A 23,117-nucleotide genomic window follows, 5' to 3' on the forward strand; every position below is an offset into this window, starting at 1 on the left:
AAAAATTGTACTATAAATTACTTGTTACAATAATTTTTAAAAAATTATTTTCTCTATAATAATTTTATAAAATCAATAAAAAGACTATTTCAAATAAAACTTTAATATTCAGCGAGCATTCTTCAAATCAATTTGGCTTCGTTCATAAAAGTCAAAATATCAAGGAAAGGAAGATCAATTGACCAAGGCCACCATTAACTTATATTCTCAAAAATAGATTAATTGTGAATCAAGATTCAAAAAAACTTTATTCTCCTTTTACCTATTCTCTATAAGTCATGAATCACATGTGTGATTTTAATTCTTCTCAACCTGTGAGTCTATCCTATCTCATGAAGAATTTAGATCTTTCTCACCCTTCAAAAATAATAATAATAATAATAATTGTTGCGTGCTAGAATATACGCGGCAGTAGAGAAATATTCGTCTTAGCGTTGCACGAGTATTCCGCACACAAACATAAAAGAGAAAATGAAAACCAAGATTTTTACGTGGAAAACCTCTGAAAAGGGGGAAAAACAACGGGGCCTAGCCCAGTTTGAATGAATCCACTAGTATTGCAATCGATTACACATGAGGCCCTTCCTTGGTGGAAGGTCTTAGCTTGATGTACATCTTATGGAGTACATTACATGATGTAAATACAAAGAGCTATTATCGACGTATTCGCTTTGTTAGAAGGACTATGTTAAAAACTACGTAATTAATTATTAGCTGCTTGCAAATGCGCTCAAAGGCTTTGAATAGGTCAGCTGTGGCCTATAAGGTATGTTAAAAAAAATCTTAATTTAAATTATATCAAAATATATTTTACATTATTAAATTTACTTAAATTTAATGATTTTAAAATAATTCTGGTATCTGCTATAATTTATATAAGAATATTTTATCATAATTATTTATTTTCAAGAACTTGTTAGATGTTAAACTCTCCTAACTCCACAAATCACTTGTTTAGTTGGATGAAAGGCATCAAATATGATATTTAGTGAAAGTTAGGTAAAGATGCTAACATTGTCGACTAAAAATATTGGTGGCACTTGTTATTGTTGAGTATGAGGAGTAACACCACAATGATGAAATAAGTAAGAAAGTAAAAGTAGCAAAAAAATAAAGGATAATAGGATTTAACGTGGAAAAACTCATAATAGGAAAAATCCCATGGAGACACACCACACAAAGAAATCCACTATAAAAATATGAAGAAAAAGGTATTAATTGTTAACCTGAGATGCGGTAAAGCTAACAGGGAAAGCTATGAACAGAGAAGAAAAACATAAAGGAATTTTATTGAGTGAAAATGAATACTGAATACAAACACACTGATTCCTATATAAAGACTAAACTCTTAAATCTTTCACCAATTACAATTGTCCACGTGTACAGCACTTAGACTTGTACTTTCTTGTTTTTAGACGGTTCTATTAATTGATCTTCTAATACCCTCCTGCAAGCTGATGTTCCGGAGGTAAGAAGCTTGTTAGCAAGAAGCTTGAACCGTGAGATAGAGAGAGATTTGGTGAAAAAATCTGCAAGTTGATCTTTGGACGAAATGTGATGCACTTGGATGCTCTGATTCTTGATACAATCCCGGATGAAATGACAATCCACTTCAATATGCTTCGTACGAGCATGGTAAACTGGATTGTTGGCTAAGGCAATTGCCGATGTATTGTCACAGTATAAAGTAGTTGGTGTGGATTGAGCGAAGTTCAACTCTTGAAGAAGCCGGCGGAGCCAAATTATTTCGGTAGTAACCGCAGCAATAGCACGATATTCCGCTTCAGTAGAGGAACGTGCTATGGTAGATTGTTTCTTGACACTCCACGATATGAGTGTATCTCCTAGGAAATTACAATACCCGGTGGTAGACTTGGATCATGATGATCACCGGCCCAATCTGAGTCGGCATACGACCGGAGAGTCATGGAGGATCCTGTAATAGGTAAACCATAATGAATAGTACCACGTAGATAGCGTAAGATTCTTTTTAGAGCATCAAAGTGTTGGTCCGTAGGCTTGTGCATGTGTTGACAAGCCTTGTTGACTGCATATGTGATATCGGGGCGTGTAAGGGTTAAATACTGTAATGCACCAACTAGTTGGCGATACAGCGTTGGATTGGTGAACTCAGACGAGTCAGATGAGCAAACTGCTTTGACGGAGGTTGGCGTAGCAACTTCTTTGCAGTTCTGCATACCAGCCCTCCGAAGAATGTCTTCCGCGTATTGTTTTTGGTGAAGCAGCAAACCAGTTTCTGTTGATTCCGCTGTTATGCCCAGAAACTGGTGTAGAGTTCCCAGATTTCTCATTTGAAATCGTTGATGTAGTTTGGATAGTAATTGGGATACAAACAAAGCATTATTACCGGTTAGAAGAATATCATCAACATAAATTAAAATGTAAATTGTAATTTTATTTTAATTTGTTATAGATTAGTAACGAAGGATCGGATTGACTAGTAGTAAACTCACATTGATGTAAAAAACTGGTAAGCGTGATGGAGTCACTCTTCTCTCTCACTCTCTCATTGCTTATATTCTCACATACACCGTTCTAAATTATATACACACTCAAAATACAAGAGAAAGCCAAGTAAACTTACTCAAGGGATGCAATCCTTTAGAAAAACAAGAAAGAAACTTTATGTCCGTCTCGCAGCAGTTTGGACGTTGCGGCGCTCAAGCCTCTGTCTTGTACCGATGCGGTGTCATATCTAGGCCGTTGTCGTGCTCTGCTCTCTATCATTCAGTGTTGAGAGGCTCAGGCAGGCAATATATGGGCTTTATATGAAAAAAAAAAAAAAATTTAGTGTCAAGCACCCGAACCCAAGCAAGGGCAAACCCCACGCACCCCCCAATGTACACAATAAACTTTGAGATCCGAGACAACAGAATAATCAAATTGATCAACACAATCAAATTCCACACATAACAACTTACTTTCCAAACATATTATATAAGCCCAATATTATCCTATCTGCCAGTATATAGCATCCCTCTATGCCAAAGATCATCTAACTAATATAATATAGATGTGGGCATCATATAATATTCTCATCTCGTACTGTGATCAAATTTATTGCATGAGGAGAAGTGACTAAACACCAATACAATACTTCTCTCAATGTTGGTTTTGACAACATTGATGACGAAGCCAAGTATGTCTTGAGCTCAAGGCGACCTGACACTCATTTGTCCATTGAAAGCTCATGTTATGGGCACTTTCCAATGTCTTAAATTAAGAATGACTAGCATTCATTTATAGATCAGTAAGCTAAAAAGTGAGACAAAGATGTTATCCTCCAAATCAAGCTTATGGCTCCCTAATATTTTTCTTAGGTGTCATATTCTAGGGCATCTAAATGGAAGCTAAAAATGGTGAAATTATTATGTACGGTCACCACATGTTATTCGGAGGTGAATCACGATGCGTCACATACACCATTATTTTGTTGTGTATTGATGTTGTGTATTGTTGTGTATCATGTGACATGATGCATCCTGATTCGCCTTCGGATGATCCAGTGACCGTACGTAATGATTTATCCTAAAAATGAGAGGGAGTTATGTCATATGGGTCAATTAGGTATTTGATAAACAACTAATAACGTGAATTTGTATCACCTGTTTAGGAATAAATAGTGATTTCATTTATATATTTTTATGAATGCAGTGAGAGCTTGACGATACAGTAAAATCCATAGTAACCATTCTGCATTTTAATGTCTGAATTTGTTCACTTATTTCATTTAGGCTGATTTTCTAATTGGATCGTGTAGATCGATCGCTGCATTTTTATTATTCATTAAAGTCACATATCTAAATCACACATAGATATATTTTTCAATATATTAAACATTGGATTTTACTCTAATGTATCTGACAGTAAATGAAAAAAAAAATTGATTATGATGAAATCTTGAAGTTAACAAATTACTTTTAAATTTATCATAATATTAATGTTTATATCACAATCATTTTAAAATAAATTAATAACTTGTAGATCAATTTCATTGTAATTTAATGCTCAGTGTTGGGAATAAAACCACGGCGAAACAAATAAAAAAGAGAAAATACAATGAAAAAAAAAATATCAGGATTTAACGTGAGTGTTGCGTCCTGAAAAATTCACGACAATAGAGAGTGATATAATTTAACGTCTTAGCTTTGTATGAAGACCCGACATACAAACAGATTAGAGAATGTGGTTATAACTTTTATAAAGGACATCATAATTTTCATATGGAAACCTCTGAAAAGATGAAAAATCATAGGCCTTAGCGCAATTTGAATGAATCCACTAGTGTTTGCAATTGATTACAAATGAGTCGCTTCCTTACATGGGCGGCCCCAAAAAAAATTTGCTTTATAGGGAGCTCATTGGCTGTCATAGTTTTTTGCCATCTTTCCTCTCTCTCTCTCTCACTCCATTTTATTTTATAGATATCAACCTCCTCCACTAACCTGATCACTCTCTCTCTCTATATGAGTGATGAGATTATATTCTCTCCATTTTCACATCAATAGTTTTTTTTAATTAAAAATTTCATCAATTTTTTTAAAAAACTCAAATTCTAGTTTATTGGAGATTTATGTAATTAAAGCCAACAAATTACATTAGAGGAGAATTATAATATTTAAATTTAATTCAAGTAGCTTAAAATATGCTTAATATAAATTTTCATATATTTTTGATATACTTTTATAATAATAATAAGATATAGTTTTTTATATATTTATTGCTCGTAAAATGTTTTTTAGTTGCATTTTTATTTAAATTAGATATGAAAATATATGATTAAAAAGTGCTTGAAATATATTAGTACAATAATATATAATTTAAATAAATTTGTGTTGAAATTAATTTAGATGAGCATGACAATAAATTTATTTTTCATTATCATAGAAATTATCTTCTTATAACTAAAAATAATAATAATAAATTAAAATCATAATGTCAATTTCAAGCTAAAATGAAAAAGTTTGAGATTATTTTTAAAGTCAAAATTTTGTGCCGCCCCCGTCGATAAAAGATCCTAGCTCCGCCACTGCTTAGAAGGAAAGTTTTGACTCGATGTATCAAATATACATCATATATAGTGCATTATATGGTGGGAGTTTGAAGAATCATCATTGATATGTTCGTTTGGGGCGGCAAAATCATAGTCGGCAAGCAATGTAGGTTGGAAGGACCATAGTTAGAAGACGGTGGTCAAAAGGATTGTAGTCGGTGAGCTACCGTGGCTGCAAGGACCGTAGTCTGCAAGCGACGAAGGTCAAGAGGACCGTAGTTGGTATTGGTGGTTGGAAGATCGCAATCGGCGAGCGAGAGAGGTTGAGAGGATCATATACCGTAGTTAGGCGATAGTGATCAGAAGTACCGTAGTTAGCGTAGTTGACAGGCGACAGTGGTCAGAAGGGTCGTAGTTGGGCGGCGATGGTCGGCAGGACCGTAGTCGGCTCGCGACAGAGGTCGGGTGGACCGTACGTGATCGATGAATGGGTGGAATTCCGACGGCGATAAAAAATATCTCAATCTGGCGGTGGTCGACGAATAAGCAGAAGTTTGTAAATGGTATGGTCGACGAGCAGGAAGAAGTCCAACGGTGGTAGACTAATAGGAAGAAGTTAAGCAATATTTGACGAATAGACAGAAGTATGACAGCGGTCGACAAACATACGAAATTCGATAATGGTCGACAAACTGGAAGAAGTTTGGATGTTGTTGGGAAGAACTCTAGTGGTGGTCGATGAATGGGTGAAAGTTTGACATTGGTTAGCATACTGGAGGTAGTCTAGTGGTGGTCGGGGAACCATCATAAGTTTGACAGTGTTCGGTGGACTGGCGGAATTCCGTCAGTGGTCGGAGGAGTGGCTAAAGTCCTGCGGTGATCGACAGACTGACGGAAGTCTGTTAGTGGTCGACAAATTGACGAAAGTCCATTGGAGGTTGGGAAGAACTCCAGTGGTGGTCGGCGGACTGGCGGAAGTCTGGCGGTGGTCGAAAAGAACTTCTGCGGTGGTTGATGGCAAGCAAGCTACCGAATTCTTCCCTTCTCCTCATTTCCTCCCCCCTCTCATGAGAAAAGTGTAGGCTATTTATAGTTTTTTTAGAGTGACCTGACTTGTAAATATATGAATGATCAAGGTCAAAATAGAAGTGATTTGAATGGATGGCAGATATTGATCTCCTTGATCATTGATCGTTTTATGGTCATTTGAATGCCTTAATGATATCAGAATTCAGTGATCTTGGGCTAGTTGGATTTGTCTCGTCGAGCCGCTTGGTTTGAATATAAGCATGTCATCTTTAGAGTTTGTTTGGTATTCCAAATTGAGCTTTGAAAAGTTCAAATATGTTTTGGACCCTTCATTTGGGCTCAGATCTGGCTGGTTTTGGTGTTGATGAGTTTGTCTTTCCAAGACGTTCAGTTTGACTATAACTTTGTTGAAATCAAAGCTTGCATGGTCCCCGATTTAATTTTGGAAGCTTTCAACTCAATTTTTCTTCAAGATTTGTGCCCAATCGAGATAGATCTTTGATGATATATCAGTGAGAAAAATTAAAATCTATAAAATTTTGTTAGATTCTTGGAGGAAGAAGAAGCATCTTCTTGAGCTTCTTGGATGAGAGAGAGGGATAGGGAAGCGAGGAAGAGAGAGCTTCACAGGGAAATCTTTGTTTCACTTCAATTCAGATACAAAAGGACAGTAATTACAACATCATATACACCTATACATAGATATAGATCAATCATGACATGGAGTCTTACAAGGCAAACATTGATAACCTGTTTGAGCGGTAAAGCCAACAGGAAGAGAGGAGAACAGTGGAGAAAATCTCAGAATATTTTCATTTCAGTATATACAGTTATTACATCACATCACCATATATATAGACTTTCATTTACATGTATAACAAATAGAAACATTACACGTGTCACTAGAATTGTAAATCAGTCTAAGAGTCGTCCTTTCTTGCTTTCGACGTTTCTGGATGCTGAGACTCTAAGATCCCCTGGCAAGCTAATGAGTCGGTATGAGTTATTAGCTTGGAAGTGAGGAATTTGAATCTTGATATTGGTAGAGCTTTGGTAAATAAATCAGCTAATTGATCTTTGGAGGAGATGTGGTGAACTTGAATGCTTTGATTCTTGATGCACTCTCGTATGAAGTGACAGTCAATCTCTATGTGCTTTGTGCGGGCGTGATACACCGGGTTGTTAGCTAATGCTATGGCCGACGTATTGTCACAGTAGAGAATAGTAGGTACATTTTGTGGAATGTCTAATTCTTGTAGGAGACGACGAAGCCAGATGATTTCGGTAGTGGCGGAGGCTATGGCCCGATATTCAGCTTCAGTTGAGGATCGAGCAATGGTGGATTGCTTTTTAACACTCCACGAGATAAGCGTGTCTCCTAAGAAATTGCAATAGCCGGTTGTAGATTTGCGATCGTGTTGGTCTCCTGCCCAGTCCGAGTCAGAATATGCTCGGAGAGTTAGGGAAGATCCTGATAGAGTTATCCCAACCTGTGTAGTACCTCTTATATACCGTAAGATTCTTTTGAGGGCATCAAAGTGGGAATCAGTGGGTTGATGCATGTATTGACATGCTTTATTGACAGCAAATGTGAGATCCGGACGAGTAAGAGTAAGGTATTGTAACGCTCCTACCAACTGCCGGTACAGTGTGGGATTGGAAAAAATCGCTGAATTTGTCTCGGTGAGTGGCTTGACTGTGATCGGGGAGGTCACAGCTTTGCAGTTGAGCATCCCAGCACGGTCGAGGATCTCAGTGGCATACCGTGACTGATGGAGAAGTAGACCTGACGGTGTGGCCTCCGCTGTAAGTCCTAGAAATTGCGTGAGAGATCCCAGGTTCCTCATGTTAAACCGTTGATGTAATTTGTCCAAAAGTTGATTGATAGAGGAAACATTATTACCCGTTAGAATAATGTCATCAACGTAAATTAAAACATAAATTTTAGAGTGATCCTTCTTATATATAAGTAACGATGGGTCAGAATGACTCGTAGTGAACTCACATTGATGTAGAAAGCCGGTGAGAGTCTGAAACCATTGTCGTGGAGCTTGTTTGAGCCCATACAATGCTTTCTTCAATTTGCAAACATGTGTAGGATGATTTGTATCAGTGAACCCGGGCGGTTGCTTCATGAAAACTTCTTCTGTTAATGTACCATGTAGAAACGCATTTGATACATCTAATTGATGTATGGGCCATTGGTGATGTAAAGCTAGAACAATCAAAACACGAAAAGTAGGGATTTTTGCTACCGGGCTAAAAGTGTCCGTGTAATCAATACCATATTCATGATTGTAGCCCAAAGCAACCAAACGCGCTTTATACCTGGATACCGTGCCATTGGAGTTAAATTTTGTGCGATACATCCACTTACACCCAAGAACATGTTGATGAGGTTGCGAGGGGACTAGTTCCCAAGTGCCTTGGGATTGTAACGCTTGAAATTCTTTGGACATAGCCATACGCCAATGTGCAGTTTTGATGGCTTGAGTGTAGGAAGTGGGGTCGGGTTCGTTGATTTGATGGGTGAGATTAAAGATGGTTTTGGGCTTAAGGTTCCCTGTTTGAAATCTAGTCTGCATTTTATGTCTGATAGGAACAGATTTAGTAGGGACAGGAGCAGAAGGCATGGTCTGAATGGGAGAAGGAGAATTAGAAGCTGGAACGTGAGGTTCAGTCGTAGTTACAGGCGGTGTAATAGGTTTTGGCTTGACAGCTATACTAGACGTAGGAACAAGCAACAGAGGAGGCAGATCTGTGCTGAGAGAACTAACAGAAGGTTGAACATTGTTCGGCTGCATGAAAGGAAACTTGTTTTCAATAAAAACAACATGACGGGAAGTGTACACACGATTTGTACTCGGGTCAAGACACCGATACCCTTTTTGTTGAGACGCATACCCTATAAAAACACAAGGTATGGATAAGGGTGAGAGTTTAGATCGGGAATAGGGACGTAACCACGGGTAACATAAACTACCAAACGTTTTGAGATGAGAATAGGATGGCAAACGTTTGTATAAAGTTTCGAAAGGCGTTTTGTGATTTAGAGTGATAGTGGGTAACCTATTTATAATGTGTATTGTCGTGTGCAAAGCTTCAACCCAAAGCGACGAAGGAGCATTGGAATGAATAAGAAGACTACGAATGGTTTCAAGTATGTGACGGTTCTTTCGTTCGGCAACCCCATTTTGTGCCGGAGTGTACGGACAAGTGTATTGGTGTTGTATGCCCTTATTTTGGCAAAACATACGAAACGCATTGTTCATGTACTCTCCTCCGCCATCAGTCCGAATGATTTGCACATTTGTGTTGAACTGACATTTAACCATTTGATGAAAAAGAATAAACTTGTGTAGAACTTCTGATTTCATAGTAATCGGAAAAACCCAGCAAAACTTGGAAAAATCATCTATAAACGTGACAAAATAACGAAAACCATACAACGAGTTTATAGGGGAAGGACCCCACACATCAGAATGTACTAAAGCAAAAGGTCTGGTAGAAACATGAGTAGAAACAGGGAAAGCTAACTGATGGCTTTTGGCCAAACGACAGGTATTGCAATTAACAGAAGAAACTATATGACTTTTATTGACAGAAATAGGTAAATGTTGTAAGATAGATTGAGCTGGATGCCCAAGTCTTGAGTGCCACAAATCTGGAATGGTTTGTACCGACAGCAATGCCAGATCCTTGGGAGGATTCGTTGACCGAACCGAATATAGTCCTCTATGACATGGTCCTTGTAGAAGTATTCGATTGGTCTTCAAATCCTTAATTTGATAGCCACGAGAAGTAAAGGATACATTGCAATTATTGTCACGAGTAAGTTGAAATATGGATAACAGATTAAAAGACAGATTCGGTACATGATGAATATGTTTGAGTAGAAGTTTACCTGTGGGCGTCGGGAGTAGCCCATTACCTGTATGATGAATCGGAAGTTGATGCCCGTTACCAATAAATTATCTTCTTAGAAATTTATGCGAATGAAGAAAAATTCACACACACGTTACATACATGAGTTTCAAACGTAAGGCCTCTTGGTTGATAGTCAAAGCTCCCAATTAACAGATCAAGATGAGTTGTGTGGCTAGTTGCTAAATCATTTGACTAACCTGAGCTGCTACATTAGTTATCATCTCAATGAAGCTAGTAGCATTGGGAGTTGGATTTCAGTATTTCTAATCGTTTGAGTAGCAACACGGCAATCATTGGCAGAATCGGAGCCTTTAGGAATATTTATGACCTCCTTAGGGCATCTTCAATCGAACCAAACACCATTCACCTATTGTCTGTTTGCAATTGCTGGAGTCTCCACCCGAACATCAATCAAAACCGCATTTTGTGTTTTCTCTCCACTTTGAGTTGTGCGTCGTCAATATTGATGTCGCACTATTCAAAAAGCAAAAATAACATTCAATTTGTCATTCAGTTGAACGCTTGTGGCTAGTGTAAATCGAAGAATGCCGTTCGGTTGGAGATAGCCGTAGTAGCTCTCGAGTCATCATTAGTGCCTAGCACCTTTTTTTTTCATTCCATAAAAATTAAAAATAAATAAAATTAGCAAAAAAAACTTGTATAATATAGTAGATAATATAATAATTATTAAGAATAATCTAAAGACATATATCCCAAACAAAATAAGGGATATTGAATAGGGAAAATTTAAAAATAGAGCATATAGAAACAACGAATTAGTAGAAGAAATATAATTTAGATTAAATTTAAAAAGAAGCGAAGACGTCAATTCGTTTGGCCAAATGGAACAAAATCACTAAAACATATGGCGAAATTATGCCAAAAAGCCATTAATTTATTGAATCGAAATTTGCAAGTTTTTTTTTTTTATAAATAAAATTAGTGGAAAATGGTCAGTTATTTTGGCAAAAATTTGCTAGTGAAACAAAATCTACATTGAATGATATAAATTATAAAATATTGATCTAAAAAATAATATTTATCATTTAGCGCTTATATAGTATACAACAGCAACATCGAGTTTTTATCCCAATATATGTGGTCGACTGCAGGAATCCTTTTTCTCCATTGTGTTAAAGGAGCCAAGTCGTCAGGGCTTGGTTTGTTTGCCCGTTTCCTGTGCTTTTTCCGTTTCAGAACTATAATTTTTTTTTTGCCGTTTGAATGTGCCGCACGCTTTTTCCAAAACTCGATTTTCTTACTGTTTTGAGAAGCGATATAGTTTAGCTTTTTCTGTTTAAAAACCCCATTTCCTCTAATGATGTTTTTGAAACGGAGAAGTTTAAAAAACCAAACGAAGCCCAAATGGACAATATCACAAAAACATGTGGCAAAATTATGCCAAAAGAAGAAAATGCTATTACATTTAATTTTTTTTTTAAATAATCTACTTGAATCGAAATTTGCATGTTTTTTTATAGAAAAAATTAGTGTAACATGATAAATTATTTTGGCAAAAAATTGCTAGTGAAACAAAATCTACATTGAATGATATAAATTATAAAATATAGACCTAAAAAATAATATTAATCATTTAGTGCTTATATGGATCAATTGCAAGATTAATATACAACAACAATATCCAGTTTTTATCCCATTATATGTGGTCGACTACATGAATCCTTTTTCTTCATTGTGTCATGTTAAGAATCAAATTCTTGTTTAAATCTAATAAAAAAAGGTCATTTCTAATATTTTCTAACTAAACCTTTTTAGGTATACCTCTAACTTCTTAATATAAGCCAAATCTAATACTTCTACTTGCCTAACCGGGTCATTAGAAAGAAGGAATTATTGTTAGGTCCTCTGACCGGACGTAGCTCTACGTTCGGTCATCACTGAGTTACTCGGTATTTGCTCGGTATTGCTAGGTATTGCTTGGAAATAATGAGAAATACCGCTATGTGAAGACCAATACCGAGTAATACCGAGCAATACCCCGTAATACCAAAAAATACCGAGTTTTTCTAGAAAAAATTTGTTATTTTTTGGAAAAACTCGGTATTTTTTGGTATTACTCGGTATTGCTCGGTATTTGTCTTCACATAATGATATTTCTCGTTATTGTTGGTATTGCTCGGTATTTGCTCGGTATTTCTCGTTTTGGCGCGATCTTAGTGCCGGCCGAACGTAGCTCTACGTACGTTCACCGGACCAAATAAAAGTTCCATTAGAAGTCCGTAATTTTATGTGACCAAACTATCTAAGAGAACTCTCTAATCTTATATTCCACTGGAGCTACTCCAGCCTTTTTCATGTATATGCTCATTTTGTATCCTTTCTCTAAGATCAGTTTCACATCGGCAATTAGATAATAAAAGAGAAAAAATCATAAATTATGAAATGCACATCAGCAATTGGAAACATGTGTTAGAGGATCTTGAGAACCTCAGGAGAGGAAAGAGCCGAAGCAAAGAAACAGGAAGAAGGAAAATAAGAAACTGTATATTCAATACCTGAATGGTTACAACGTAATACATATATAGAAAATACAAGGATAATAACGTAAATACAAGATAAACTAATTTTATATATTTACAGCCTCCATCAAATTAATCATTCGTTGATCGAATGGTTAATTTGTGACGTAAATCTTGAAATCTGGTTATGGAGAAAGGCTTTGTGAAAATGTCCGCTATCTGGTCATGAGAAGAGATGTGATTATGCTGAATGTCGCCGGATCCAATGTGCTGCCGAATGAAGTGGTAGTCAATTTCGATATGTTTTGTTCTAGCATGGAAGACCGGATTCTTGGCTAGAGCAATGGCGGACGTATTGTCACAGAAAATTTGTGTTGGTCCGGTCTGCGGTAGGTGGAGTTCGGCAGCAAGGCGATGAAGCCAAATGACTTCCGATGTGGCTGCCGAAAGCGACCGGTATTCAGCTTCGGTAGACGACTTGGCTACCGTGGCTTGCTTCTTTACATACCAAGATATAAGATTTGCTCCTAAGAAGGTACAAGATCCGGATATAGACTTGCGGTCAGTTGTATCGGCGGCCCAATCTGCATCTATGTAGGTGATTAGTTGAAGTGGTCCGCGCTGGATAGGTAGTCCAAACGTGAGAGTGCCTTTGACATAGCGAAGTATTCTTTTGAGATCTTGGAAGTCCTTCGTTGTTGGAGCCTGCATGTGTTGACACACCAAATTAGTTGCAAAAGATATGTCAGGACGAGTGATAGAAAGATACTGTAGAGAGCCGGCTAGGCGGCGGTATAAGGTCGGATCATGAAATGGAGTGACATCTGTGCTATTGTGTTTGGCGGCCGGTGCAGCAGGAGTAGGAGCAGCCTTGCAATCTTGAAAACCTGCATCTTGAATCAGTTTTGAAGCATAATGTTGCTGAGAGAGGAAGTAACCGGAAGGAGTTTGTAGAACTTGGATGCCAAGAAATAGAGAAACTTGGCCTAATTGTTTTAAAGCAAAGTGAGTGTGCAATTGTTGTAGAAGTTGGTTGATAGCCAGTTTATCATTTCCTGTCAAAAGGATGTCATCAACATAAATTAGTAGAAAAATAGTCGTATTGTTTTGATTGTAGATAAGTAAGGAGGGATCAGAACGACTAAACCTGAATCCTTTGGACTGAAGAAATGTAGTAAGTTTTTGAAACCATTGTCGCGGAGCTTGTTTTAGACCGTATAGTGATTTGTTGAGTTTGCACACTGAGTTAGGAGCCGTCGAGTTGATGAATCCTGGAGGTTGGCGCATGTACACGTCATCCAACAGATCGCCGTGGAGGAACGCATTAGAAACGTCGAGTTGCAGTATGGAACATTGACGGTTGGCGGCCATGGTTAAAAGCATGCGGATTGTCATCATTTTTTCCACAGGACTGAAGGTTTCCGTGTAGTTGATGTCGTACTGTTGATCGTATCCGAGGGCGACAAGTCTTGCCTTGTAGCGGTCAACCTGTCTTGATGGAAGAAGCTTTGTCTTGTAGATCCACTTGCAACCTAGAATGTGTTTGTCAGGTGGTGGCGGAACGAGTGTCCAGGTGCTAAGTTTTTGTAGGGCATTGAATTCTTCAAGCATAGCAGTTTGCCATTGAGGGTGTTTAGCAGCCTGATTATAAGTAAGAGGGGTAGGAGTGGCAGTTGTGTGACTGAGCAGATTTAGAATTTGCTTGGGTTTGGATATCCCGGATTTGAGTCTCGTTTGCATCATGTGGGTTGAGTGAACAGAATTTTGAGTGGGTTGAGTTGATGGTGCACTGGGTATTTTGTTCACAGTGATGCTGGGTGAAGAGTTAATAGGTGAAGCAATCGGTCCAGAGGTAGTTATATTTTCGGTGATAATGTTTGGAGCCGGTGTGGTGTGCTGGACGGGCTGAACAGACGTGGCAGAGGAGGGAGTTAGCAGAAGCGGTGGGATGGAATGCGGAAGTCTGGGATTAGTAGCAGGCATTGGAGGAATATTGTTAAGATAGGGAAAAATGGTCTCATGAAACACAACATGACGAGACAGGTAAGTTTTGCCGGTAGATAAGTTGAGACATTTGTAACCTTTGTGTTGTGGAGAGTAGCCAATAAACACACACTCTTCGGATCTGGGTGCAAGTTTGTTGGGTGCGTAAGGTTTCAACCAAGGAAAACATAGGCACCCAAACGTGCGAAGATGAGTGTATGAGGGAATGGTGCCGGTTAGTCATTGATAGGGGCTGTGAAGAGAAATGGCAGTCGAGGGAAGAAGATTTATTAGGTAGTGTGCCGTAGATATTGCTTCAGTCCAAAATTTGAGCAGAAGATTGGCCGCGTGAATTAAAGTGCGAGCAATTTCAAGAACATGTCTGTGTTTGCGCTCGGCTAAGCCATTTTGTTCGGGAGTGTGAGGGCAGCTAAATTGTTGAGCGATGCCATTGTCTTGTAGGTAAGTTTTAAACGCTTTACTTGTGTATTCTCCTCCGCCGTCAGAGCGGAGGATTTTTGGAGTTTTGTTGAATTGTGTTTTGATAAAATTGCAAAGAAGTTTAAATTTCGACAATGCTTCTTGTTTGGTATGCATAAAGAAAAGCCAGGAGTACCTTGTACAATCATCAATAAAAAGTATGTAGAATTTGTATCCATTAGATGATTTTATGGAGTTCGGCCCCCAAACATCCGTATGGATCAACTCAAAAGGAGCTTTAGTAAGGGAAATGCTTTTATTGAAAGACAATTTATGACTCTTGGCCATATTACAAGAAGTACAGATAAGGGAATTGGAGATATTAGCTAGTTCGGGTATATGAGGAGCTAAAACTGGCATAAGTTTGTGGTGAGGATGACCAAGCCGAGCGTGCCACATATTTGTGTTCTTGATGCGAGCCGACAAAGCAGTATGCAGAGTAGGTGGGGCTAGGCTAATTTGATAGAGTCCGTTATGAAGACGCCCACGAAGAAGCGTGCATTGATCCTGAAGATCCTTAATCACAAACCCGTTAGAATCAAAGCAAATAGAGATGGAATTGTCAGTTGTTAACCTGGACACGGACAACAAATTGTGAGTAAGAGAAGGAACATGAAGTAAATTTTGGAGACGAAGCTTACGAGGCGTGTCAGGCAAAGGTAGAAGACCCTGGCTGGAACTTTGAATAGGAAGCGGGGCGCCGTTTGCAATCGAGACATTGTCGGATCCAAGATAAGGACTAGCACATTGGAGGTTCTGTCCGTCGGGAGTAAGATGGGTAGAGGCCCCGGAGTCCAGAACCCATTCTTGGGTGGGAGCAGAGTTCGGGTTGGCAAGAAAGGCTCGAGGTGGCCGCGAGACAGTAGGTGCATACTTGAAATTGCATATGTGCCAACAATTTAGAGCGACGTGACCTGGTTTCCCGCAAATTTGACAAGTGGACCGAGGAGAATTGGTATTGTTCGGAACATAGTTTGGCACAGTGTTGTTGGCGGTGACTGGCTGCATCTTGTTCTTGGGAGGACGTTTTTGATATCTTGTTCTGGATTGAGTGGAGGAGGTGGTGTACAAAGCACTGACTGTAGAACCAGACGCCTGTTCTTTGAGATTTTCTTGATGCAAGTGAATTTTCTCATTACAGAGGAGAGCATAGAAAGTGTCAAGGTCAATTGGTAGGAGGGAATTACGAATAGTAGATTTGAACGAGTTGTACGATGGAGGTAAACCGTTCAAAATATGAATGATAATATCTTCCGGATCAATTTTGGATCCGGAGGCCGAAATATTGTCAACAATCGTTTTGATGTTGGTGAGATATTTTTCGATTGTAAGATCTTTGAGTTGAACATGATAGAGCTCGTTCTTGAGCTGAATGACACGAGATCGGCTCGTAGGTTGAAGGCGTTTTTCAAGAACAGCCCAGGCTTCATGAGTGGTAGTAGAGGTAATGATGTATGGAAGAATTGATTGAGATATAGTAGAAAACAGGGCAGATAGAAGATTACTATCGACGAGTTTCCAGGCTAAGTAGTCTGAAGTAGAAACGTCGGCAGGAGACGAAGTTGCGCCGGTGAGATAGCCGACTTAACCATTGGCCTTGAATTGTTGCAAGATTTGCGTTCGCCATATAGGGTAATTATCAGTCGTCAGAGGGTAGGGAAGAAGATTCTTGATGTTGGATACTAAGAACTTTAGTGCAACAGGGATGGCAGAGACAGTGGTGGAGTGATCGGTGATGTGGTGGAGGAGGAAGGAGGAGGAGAAGTGAGAGAATCTTGATCTCCCATGATGGCTCTGATACCATGTTAGAGGATCTTGAGAACCTCAGGAGAGGAAAGAGCCGAAGCAGAGAAACATGAAGAAGGAAAATAAGAAACTGTATATTCAATACCTGAATGGTTACAACGTAATACATATATAGAAAATACAAAGATAATAACGTAAATACAAGAGAAACTAATTTTATATATTTACAACATGAACCCGGGTAAGCTCCCTTCCCATCTCCATTCCCAAGTCTAGAAACTATTTAAATTTTAATAAAATTTATTAATATGCATTATTACATTATACTGTTATTTTTTGTATTTTTTTTTAAATAATAATTTACTGTATCAAGTCGTTCGTTTAACAAGTAACTTGTTATAATATTTTTTTTTTAATATTTTAAAATAATTTATAATGCTGATGAGACAAATAAGTCATCCATTAAATGAATGATTATGCCTATTTTTAATTTTTTTTAAATATACTTAATCACATAATTTATTTATTAATGATAACTACTTTTAAAATTTGCCTACCATTTAGGTGAGTTTGACAATTTGGCTAAATGTCCCAGCAAGAGTAAAACTCATCCGTACGGTGCACGTGAGCTCATAACTACCATTATATTCGCGAACTAAATACTCATAACGCGGTATCGTAATCTGTACCGCCGGCTTAGCGAGGCTACGCTGTTCCAGTGCTAACATAGGGGCATTTTACAACGTCGGGGACATGCGTTTGCCATGAGACCATCACAGAGAATCAGATCAAATTTTGATAAAAATATTCTCAACAATTTTTAATTAAAATAAAATATAAAATTATTAAATTAATTTTGAGATTAAAAAAATTTAAAAATTAAATAAGTTTAATATTTTTAATACTATCATGATAGAAAAGATTAAAAAAAATGATAGAAAAGATTAAATATTTAATGATATTTTCTATATATATTATACTAAGATGAAATTCAAAACGTTATATTTATTTTAAGATTAATAAAATATAAATTTTTATATATAAAAAGGTATGATGGCGCTCACACATGAAAGAAATTATTATGTGAGGACACGGATCATTCAGAGACGAATGAAAGCGCGCTACATCATCCGGTACATAGTACCAATACATAGCAAAAAAAATGACGTTGCACATTATAATTCGTCTTCAGATGTCATCCGGTGTCTGCAAAGAATAATTAATCCACACATGAAGGCCTAATGAGCCTGCCTAAGACTAGTTAACAAAATTAAGAATATGTTAGACTATATAAAAATTGAGGTTTAGGAATGTTTGGAACAACAATTTTTTTATTATCGTGTTTATTAAGACCATAAGTATGGCTTCATTTGAGACTCTTTTTACTATTTTATTTTTCGGATCACAATAGTTTTACTATCAATTTTATAAAATGTAATTTTTGTGGTTGAAAGATGCTATCTAAAATAGCTTTTAAAAATATTACTTTCTCCAATAATAATTTTACAAACAATTTTATAAAAAATTGCAACAAACGGATCCTAAATTTCTAGCTAATAATTTCTGGCTTATTTCAAACTGAAATGGTAAGCATGGGCGGATCCCCATAGAGTTGGGGAAATTATTGGGTCAGGTCACCGAAGACAGCTTACGTTCGGTATTCACAGTGCTGAACAGTGCCGAGCTCGATACTGCTTGGTACTGCTCAGTATCGAGCTCCATACCGAGTAGGAAGTGATGTGACGCATTTTTATTGGGCTCCGAACACGTCTGATGATCTGACCCAATAATTTTTCTATAGAGTTGAGGGGGGGGGCCACCCTAAAAAAAATTTAGAGGGGATATTTTAGAATATTTTGAATATTTTGGACATTTTTCCTCCTCTTAAACAATTTTTTTATCCTAATTTTATTAGTCTTATGCGTTTTTGGCTATGCCAAAATTTTTTTTTTTTTTGGTCCATGTGACAAAAGAAGCTGAGTCCGCCCCTCATGATAAGTATGAGAAAATTTCGGGTAGAAGCAAATTTTAAAATCGTTTTGATAATCAATTCCAAACAGAGGTGATTTGCTTTTAGCGAGCGGAGAGCGACTCCCTTACCAGAATCGACGACGGGGGAGAGAGAGAGAGTGTGACTGGGAGGAGAGAGAGAATGGAACGTGTGGGTGGGCAAGAGAAGAAGCTTCCATTGTCCGACCAGTCAACAACTCCTCCATCTTTCTCCATTTCTTAGTTTAAGAACTCAACCTGCTTCTTCTCCGATCCGCTTCTCGTCCTTCCCCACAAATCCTCTTTCTTTCATCAATACCTAAACCAAAAATCTGACCTTTACCCTAAAATGTCGATCCCTCTTCTCCTCTTTGTCCTCCTCCTTTCTCTCCTCCCCCTTTCTTTCTCCCAACAAAGCTGTGCCCATGACATCATGCCCGAAAACAAACTCTACTCCCTCTGCAACTCCCTCCCACAGCTCTCCGCCAACCTCCATTGGACTTACCATCCTTCAAACTCCACCGTCGACATCGCCTACCGCGCGCCGCAGAGCTCCGACGGCTGGATCGCTTGGGCTCTCAACCCTACCGCCACCGGCATGAACGGCGCAGAAACCATCTTCGCCTTCTATGACTCCAAGGGCGTCATGACTACTGTCACTTATCCCATCACTTACACGAACACGACTGTGAGGAACTCCAGCCTCAGCTTCAAGATTTATAGCATGTCTTCTCAGTTCTCGAACAATGTTATGAGTATTTACGCGACTATTGAGCTTCCGAACAACAAGACGAAGGTGAATCATGTGTGGCAGTCTTCGACGATATTCACGAATGGAATGCCTTCTGGGCATGCGGCTACTGGTGCGAATGTGAGATCGACGGCGACGCTGGATTTGCTCTCAGGAGAGTCATCGGGATCTGGGAACTCGAGGCTGCATCGCAAGAATGTAAGCGCGCTTGAAATCAACGATTTTGATTATTTGATTCATGATTCTCCGCCATTTTTAGGGATATAGAGCTGCTTCTTAGATCCATGGGTGCTTATTGCCTGAAGAATTTGGTTTGCAGGAATCAGGGATGGTTTGTTGACTTGTTCTGATTCTTCTTCAAAATTTATAAGCTGCTGACTCTGATTTGTCTTTTGGGCATTTTTTTTTGTTGATAGAAATCTCATTTTAGAAAAAAAATATATTTTTTTTGTTGGGTGTAATCATAATTAGCATCAATTTTAAACTTTTATAAAATTTTCAAATATGATAAACATATTTTCATATTGAATGAATTGAAGTGTCTTTTTTTAAAAACTTCAATTTTTTTTCTCGAGTACAAGGAACCAAAGGAGCCCTTTTGTTTGGATTTCCTGATTGCGCTGAAGATTTATGAGCAACTTCTGGTTTCTATGTAGATCTATATCTGAAGGACAAATAATATCGCAGAAACCGGAAATTGAAACATTAAAATTACTGGGGATTTGCATTCTCCAACCGAACTCCAAACCTATGAATAGCGTCGCTCGCGAGCTCCAGCCGAACGGCAAAACATCCGGTATTTGGTTGCGGGTAAACAATGTGATGTCAATATTGGATTGTTGCACTGTTCACCTGCGTTATTTTTTGTCTATACCGGATTTGCCGATGAAACGCGCGAAGGAGAAAGACGGTTACCTAGACGCAAAATGGAGTTCGATTGGAGGAGAATCACGCCTTTTTTTTGTTACACTGCATTTTAGAGTGAAAAATGAGATTTTCGGTTGGAGATGCCCTTCCCACAAAATTCTTATCTGCTATCTTAATGGATTGCAGATCCATGGAGTTCTGAATGCAGTGAGTTGGGGCATTTTGATGCCTATTGGAGCGATCATCGCGAGGTATATGAGAGTGTTCAAGTCTGCAGATCCAGCATGGTTCTATCTCCATGTTGCTTGCCAGTGTTCTGCATACATTGTTGGAGTTGCTGGATGGGGAACTGGCCTTAAACTCGGCAGCGACTCAAAAGGAATCACATATGATTCTCACCGCGATATCGGGATCGCTCTCTTCAGCCTTGCTACACTTCAGGTATACCTTTCTGTACATCTCCATTACAGCATACCTGAATTTTTATCAATCTGCAAAAATCTTTCTTAAGGAAAATTCAATAGGATGGTGGTGAAACCTGCAACGCTTTATGGCGTCGAATGTTGGCCATTAAAAGAGAAGCATAATACTAAGTTAAGTGTTGCAAAGATGAGGATGCTTAGGTGGACGAGTGGCTTGACCCCTAGAGATAGGATACGAAATGAGCATGCACGTGAAAAGGTTGGAGTAGCTCTAGTGGAAGATAAGTGATGCGGTCATCCGTTAAGTACTTTGCTCATGCGGAACATTTGCTCTGGCCTCCTGACGCCCTGGACAATCGGTTATGGAGCAGCTTTTACAATTTACTGTTTTTCTTTAATTAAGTATTTTATAATTTGTTTTTGCTTTATTACTCCTGTGGGGAAAGGTCCCGGGGATCATCTTCTTCATTAGAAACTTTATTTTGGGCTTGAGAAGCCTTGTTACTGTTCCATTAGAACTTCCCTTCCTGGTTTTCTTCTTTGTGCGTGTAGCCGCTGCATTAATAAGATTAGAAAGAGTCGCCTTAGATGGTTTGGTCACATTAAACGGAGGCCTTCTGATGACTCGGTTAGGAAAGTTGAGGTATTAGATTTGACTTATGTTAATAAAGGTCGAAGTAAACCTAAAAAGGCTCGGTTAAAAAATATTAGAAATGATATTTCTTTATTAGATTTAAACGAGAACTTGACTTTTAACCGGACATAATGGCAAAAAAGGATTCATGTAGCCGACTCCATGTAGTGGAACAAAAACTTGATGTTATTGTTGTTGTTGCAAAAATCTTTCTAAGATATTATGCTTCTATCCATCTCGGTCGCTTTCGTAACATATCATCTACATCCTTTGATGAATTAATGTAATATGGTCTTAGAAGATATACAGGAATGAAAGTAAAGTGTAACTATCGCAATTTGTGGCTAGATTGTAAGTCTGCAAGTATTGATTGATTGATTCCAGTCCTTGAACTATTTTTTTTTTGTTTAATTCTACTAAAATTCATATAATCCTATAAACTTGACTAAACTAGTTATTTTATACTTGAAAAGCCTGTAAAAAACTTCTCAACTCCTGCAAAATTATGGCTTTTCATCAAAACTAGGTACTTTAAGGATGGTACGTAATCCTTACAGGTTACTTCTCATGAAGAAAACATTGATCACAAATGGGCATCCATTGCTGTTGAATTCTGATGGATTTGATCTAAAAATGTATGTAGGTGTTTGCATTGCTTTTAAGACCCAAAAAGGATCACAAATACCGCCTCTACTGGAATATTTACCACCATGTAATTGGCTACACTGTCATAATCCTCAGTGTGATCAACATCTTCAAGGGATTTGATATCCTGGACCCTGAGAGAAAATGGAAGCATGCTTACATAGCTATAATCGTAACTTTGGGCGGCATCGCCGTCGCCCTTGAAGCCATTACTTGGGGCATCGTCCTGAAGAGAAAGAGGTCAGATAGCTCCGAGAAATCGCATCGGGGCACCAATGGTGTCAATGGCCTCAATGGCACCAATGGTTATGGTGCAAGCAGGCAGCATCAGGTAACTTAGAACAATACATGCAGAAGAGTTATGGATGAGGATTATTTCCTTGTGTGTGGTGTTTTGTGAGATCTCTTTATCTTTAGATGTTTACAGGCATAGAGAGGGTGGTTGATAGAGCTGTAATTTTTAATAGGTTTTAGATTTTGTAGCTGCAGATTTGTCTGTGCTTTGGCTTTTAGATATAGTTTTCTCTATGTTTCTTCATGATTGTATGATCAATGGATTGAGGGTTTCCAGTATAATCTATTGGCTCCTTCTGTATGTAAAATTAGCCAAATTTTTTTTTTATATATATTATTTATATATTGAGCATTATTTTAGTCAGTCTCTTTATAATTACCAAATGGTTTTTTTATTGCTCGAATTTCTCATTAATTTATTTATATTTATTCAATCATTATGTTATCATTTGAGTTCATTTTGTTCTTCTATTTTGCATTAAAAATTAGTAAATTTTTAATTTATTTAGTGGTTTGTAAAAAGTATTTTAGGAAGGTATAAATAGATATCATGAAATTTTCTTTTAATGGTTCTTGTTTCTTTGCAACTTTTTTAAAACGACTTTTTTTTTGTTACAATAACATAAATCAATGTATGATTTAGCTTTATATTTTATTTATGACAAGATAAAGTATACTAAAACAGAAAAAAAAAACAAATGGATGTTATTTATATGAAAAAATAAAAAATACTTGCTATTTAAAAAAAATATTTCAGAATACTTTGCTCTAGGGGTGTCAAATAAATATTTGACACGACCCGAAAACCTGACTCGAATCCGACCCGAAAATTTTGGGTTAGGATCAGGGTTCATGT

General features: G+C 37.8%; 2 protein-coding genes across 2 annotated transcripts; one reads left to right on the top strand and one right to left on the bottom strand.

Annotated features, from left to right (window-relative positions):
• Positions 1–1,844: 1,844 nt before the first annotated feature.
• LOC110104659 (uncharacterized mitochondrial protein AtMg00810-like) lies at positions 1,845–2,312 on the bottom strand. Its single transcript, XM_020833895.1, has one exon. It carries the CDS (start codon positions 2,310–2,312, stop codon positions 1,845–1,847), a length of 468 nt encoding a protein of 155 aa, XP_020689554.1.
• Positions 2,313–19,013: 16,701 nt separating this feature from the next.
• LOC110103878 (cytochrome b561 and DOMON domain-containing protein At5g47530-like) lies at positions 19,014–22,562 on the top strand. Its single transcript, XM_020832778.2, has 3 exons — positions 19,014–19,597; positions 20,453–20,707; positions 21,966–22,562. Exons 1-3 carry the CDS (start codon positions 19,082–19,084, stop codon positions 22,305–22,307), a joined length of 1,113 nt encoding a protein of 370 aa, XP_020688437.2. The 5' UTR covers positions 19,014–19,081; the 3' UTR covers positions 22,308–22,562.
• Positions 22,563–23,117: the final 555 nt, after the last annotated feature.

This window comes from Dendrobium catenatum, unplaced genomic scaffold (genome assembly GCF_001605985.2).
Source record: "Dendrobium catenatum unplaced genomic scaffold, ASM160598v2 fragScaff_scaffold_938, whole genome shotgun sequence".
NCBI lineage: Eukaryota > Viridiplantae > Streptophyta > Magnoliopsida > Asparagales > Orchidaceae > Dendrobium > Dendrobium catenatum.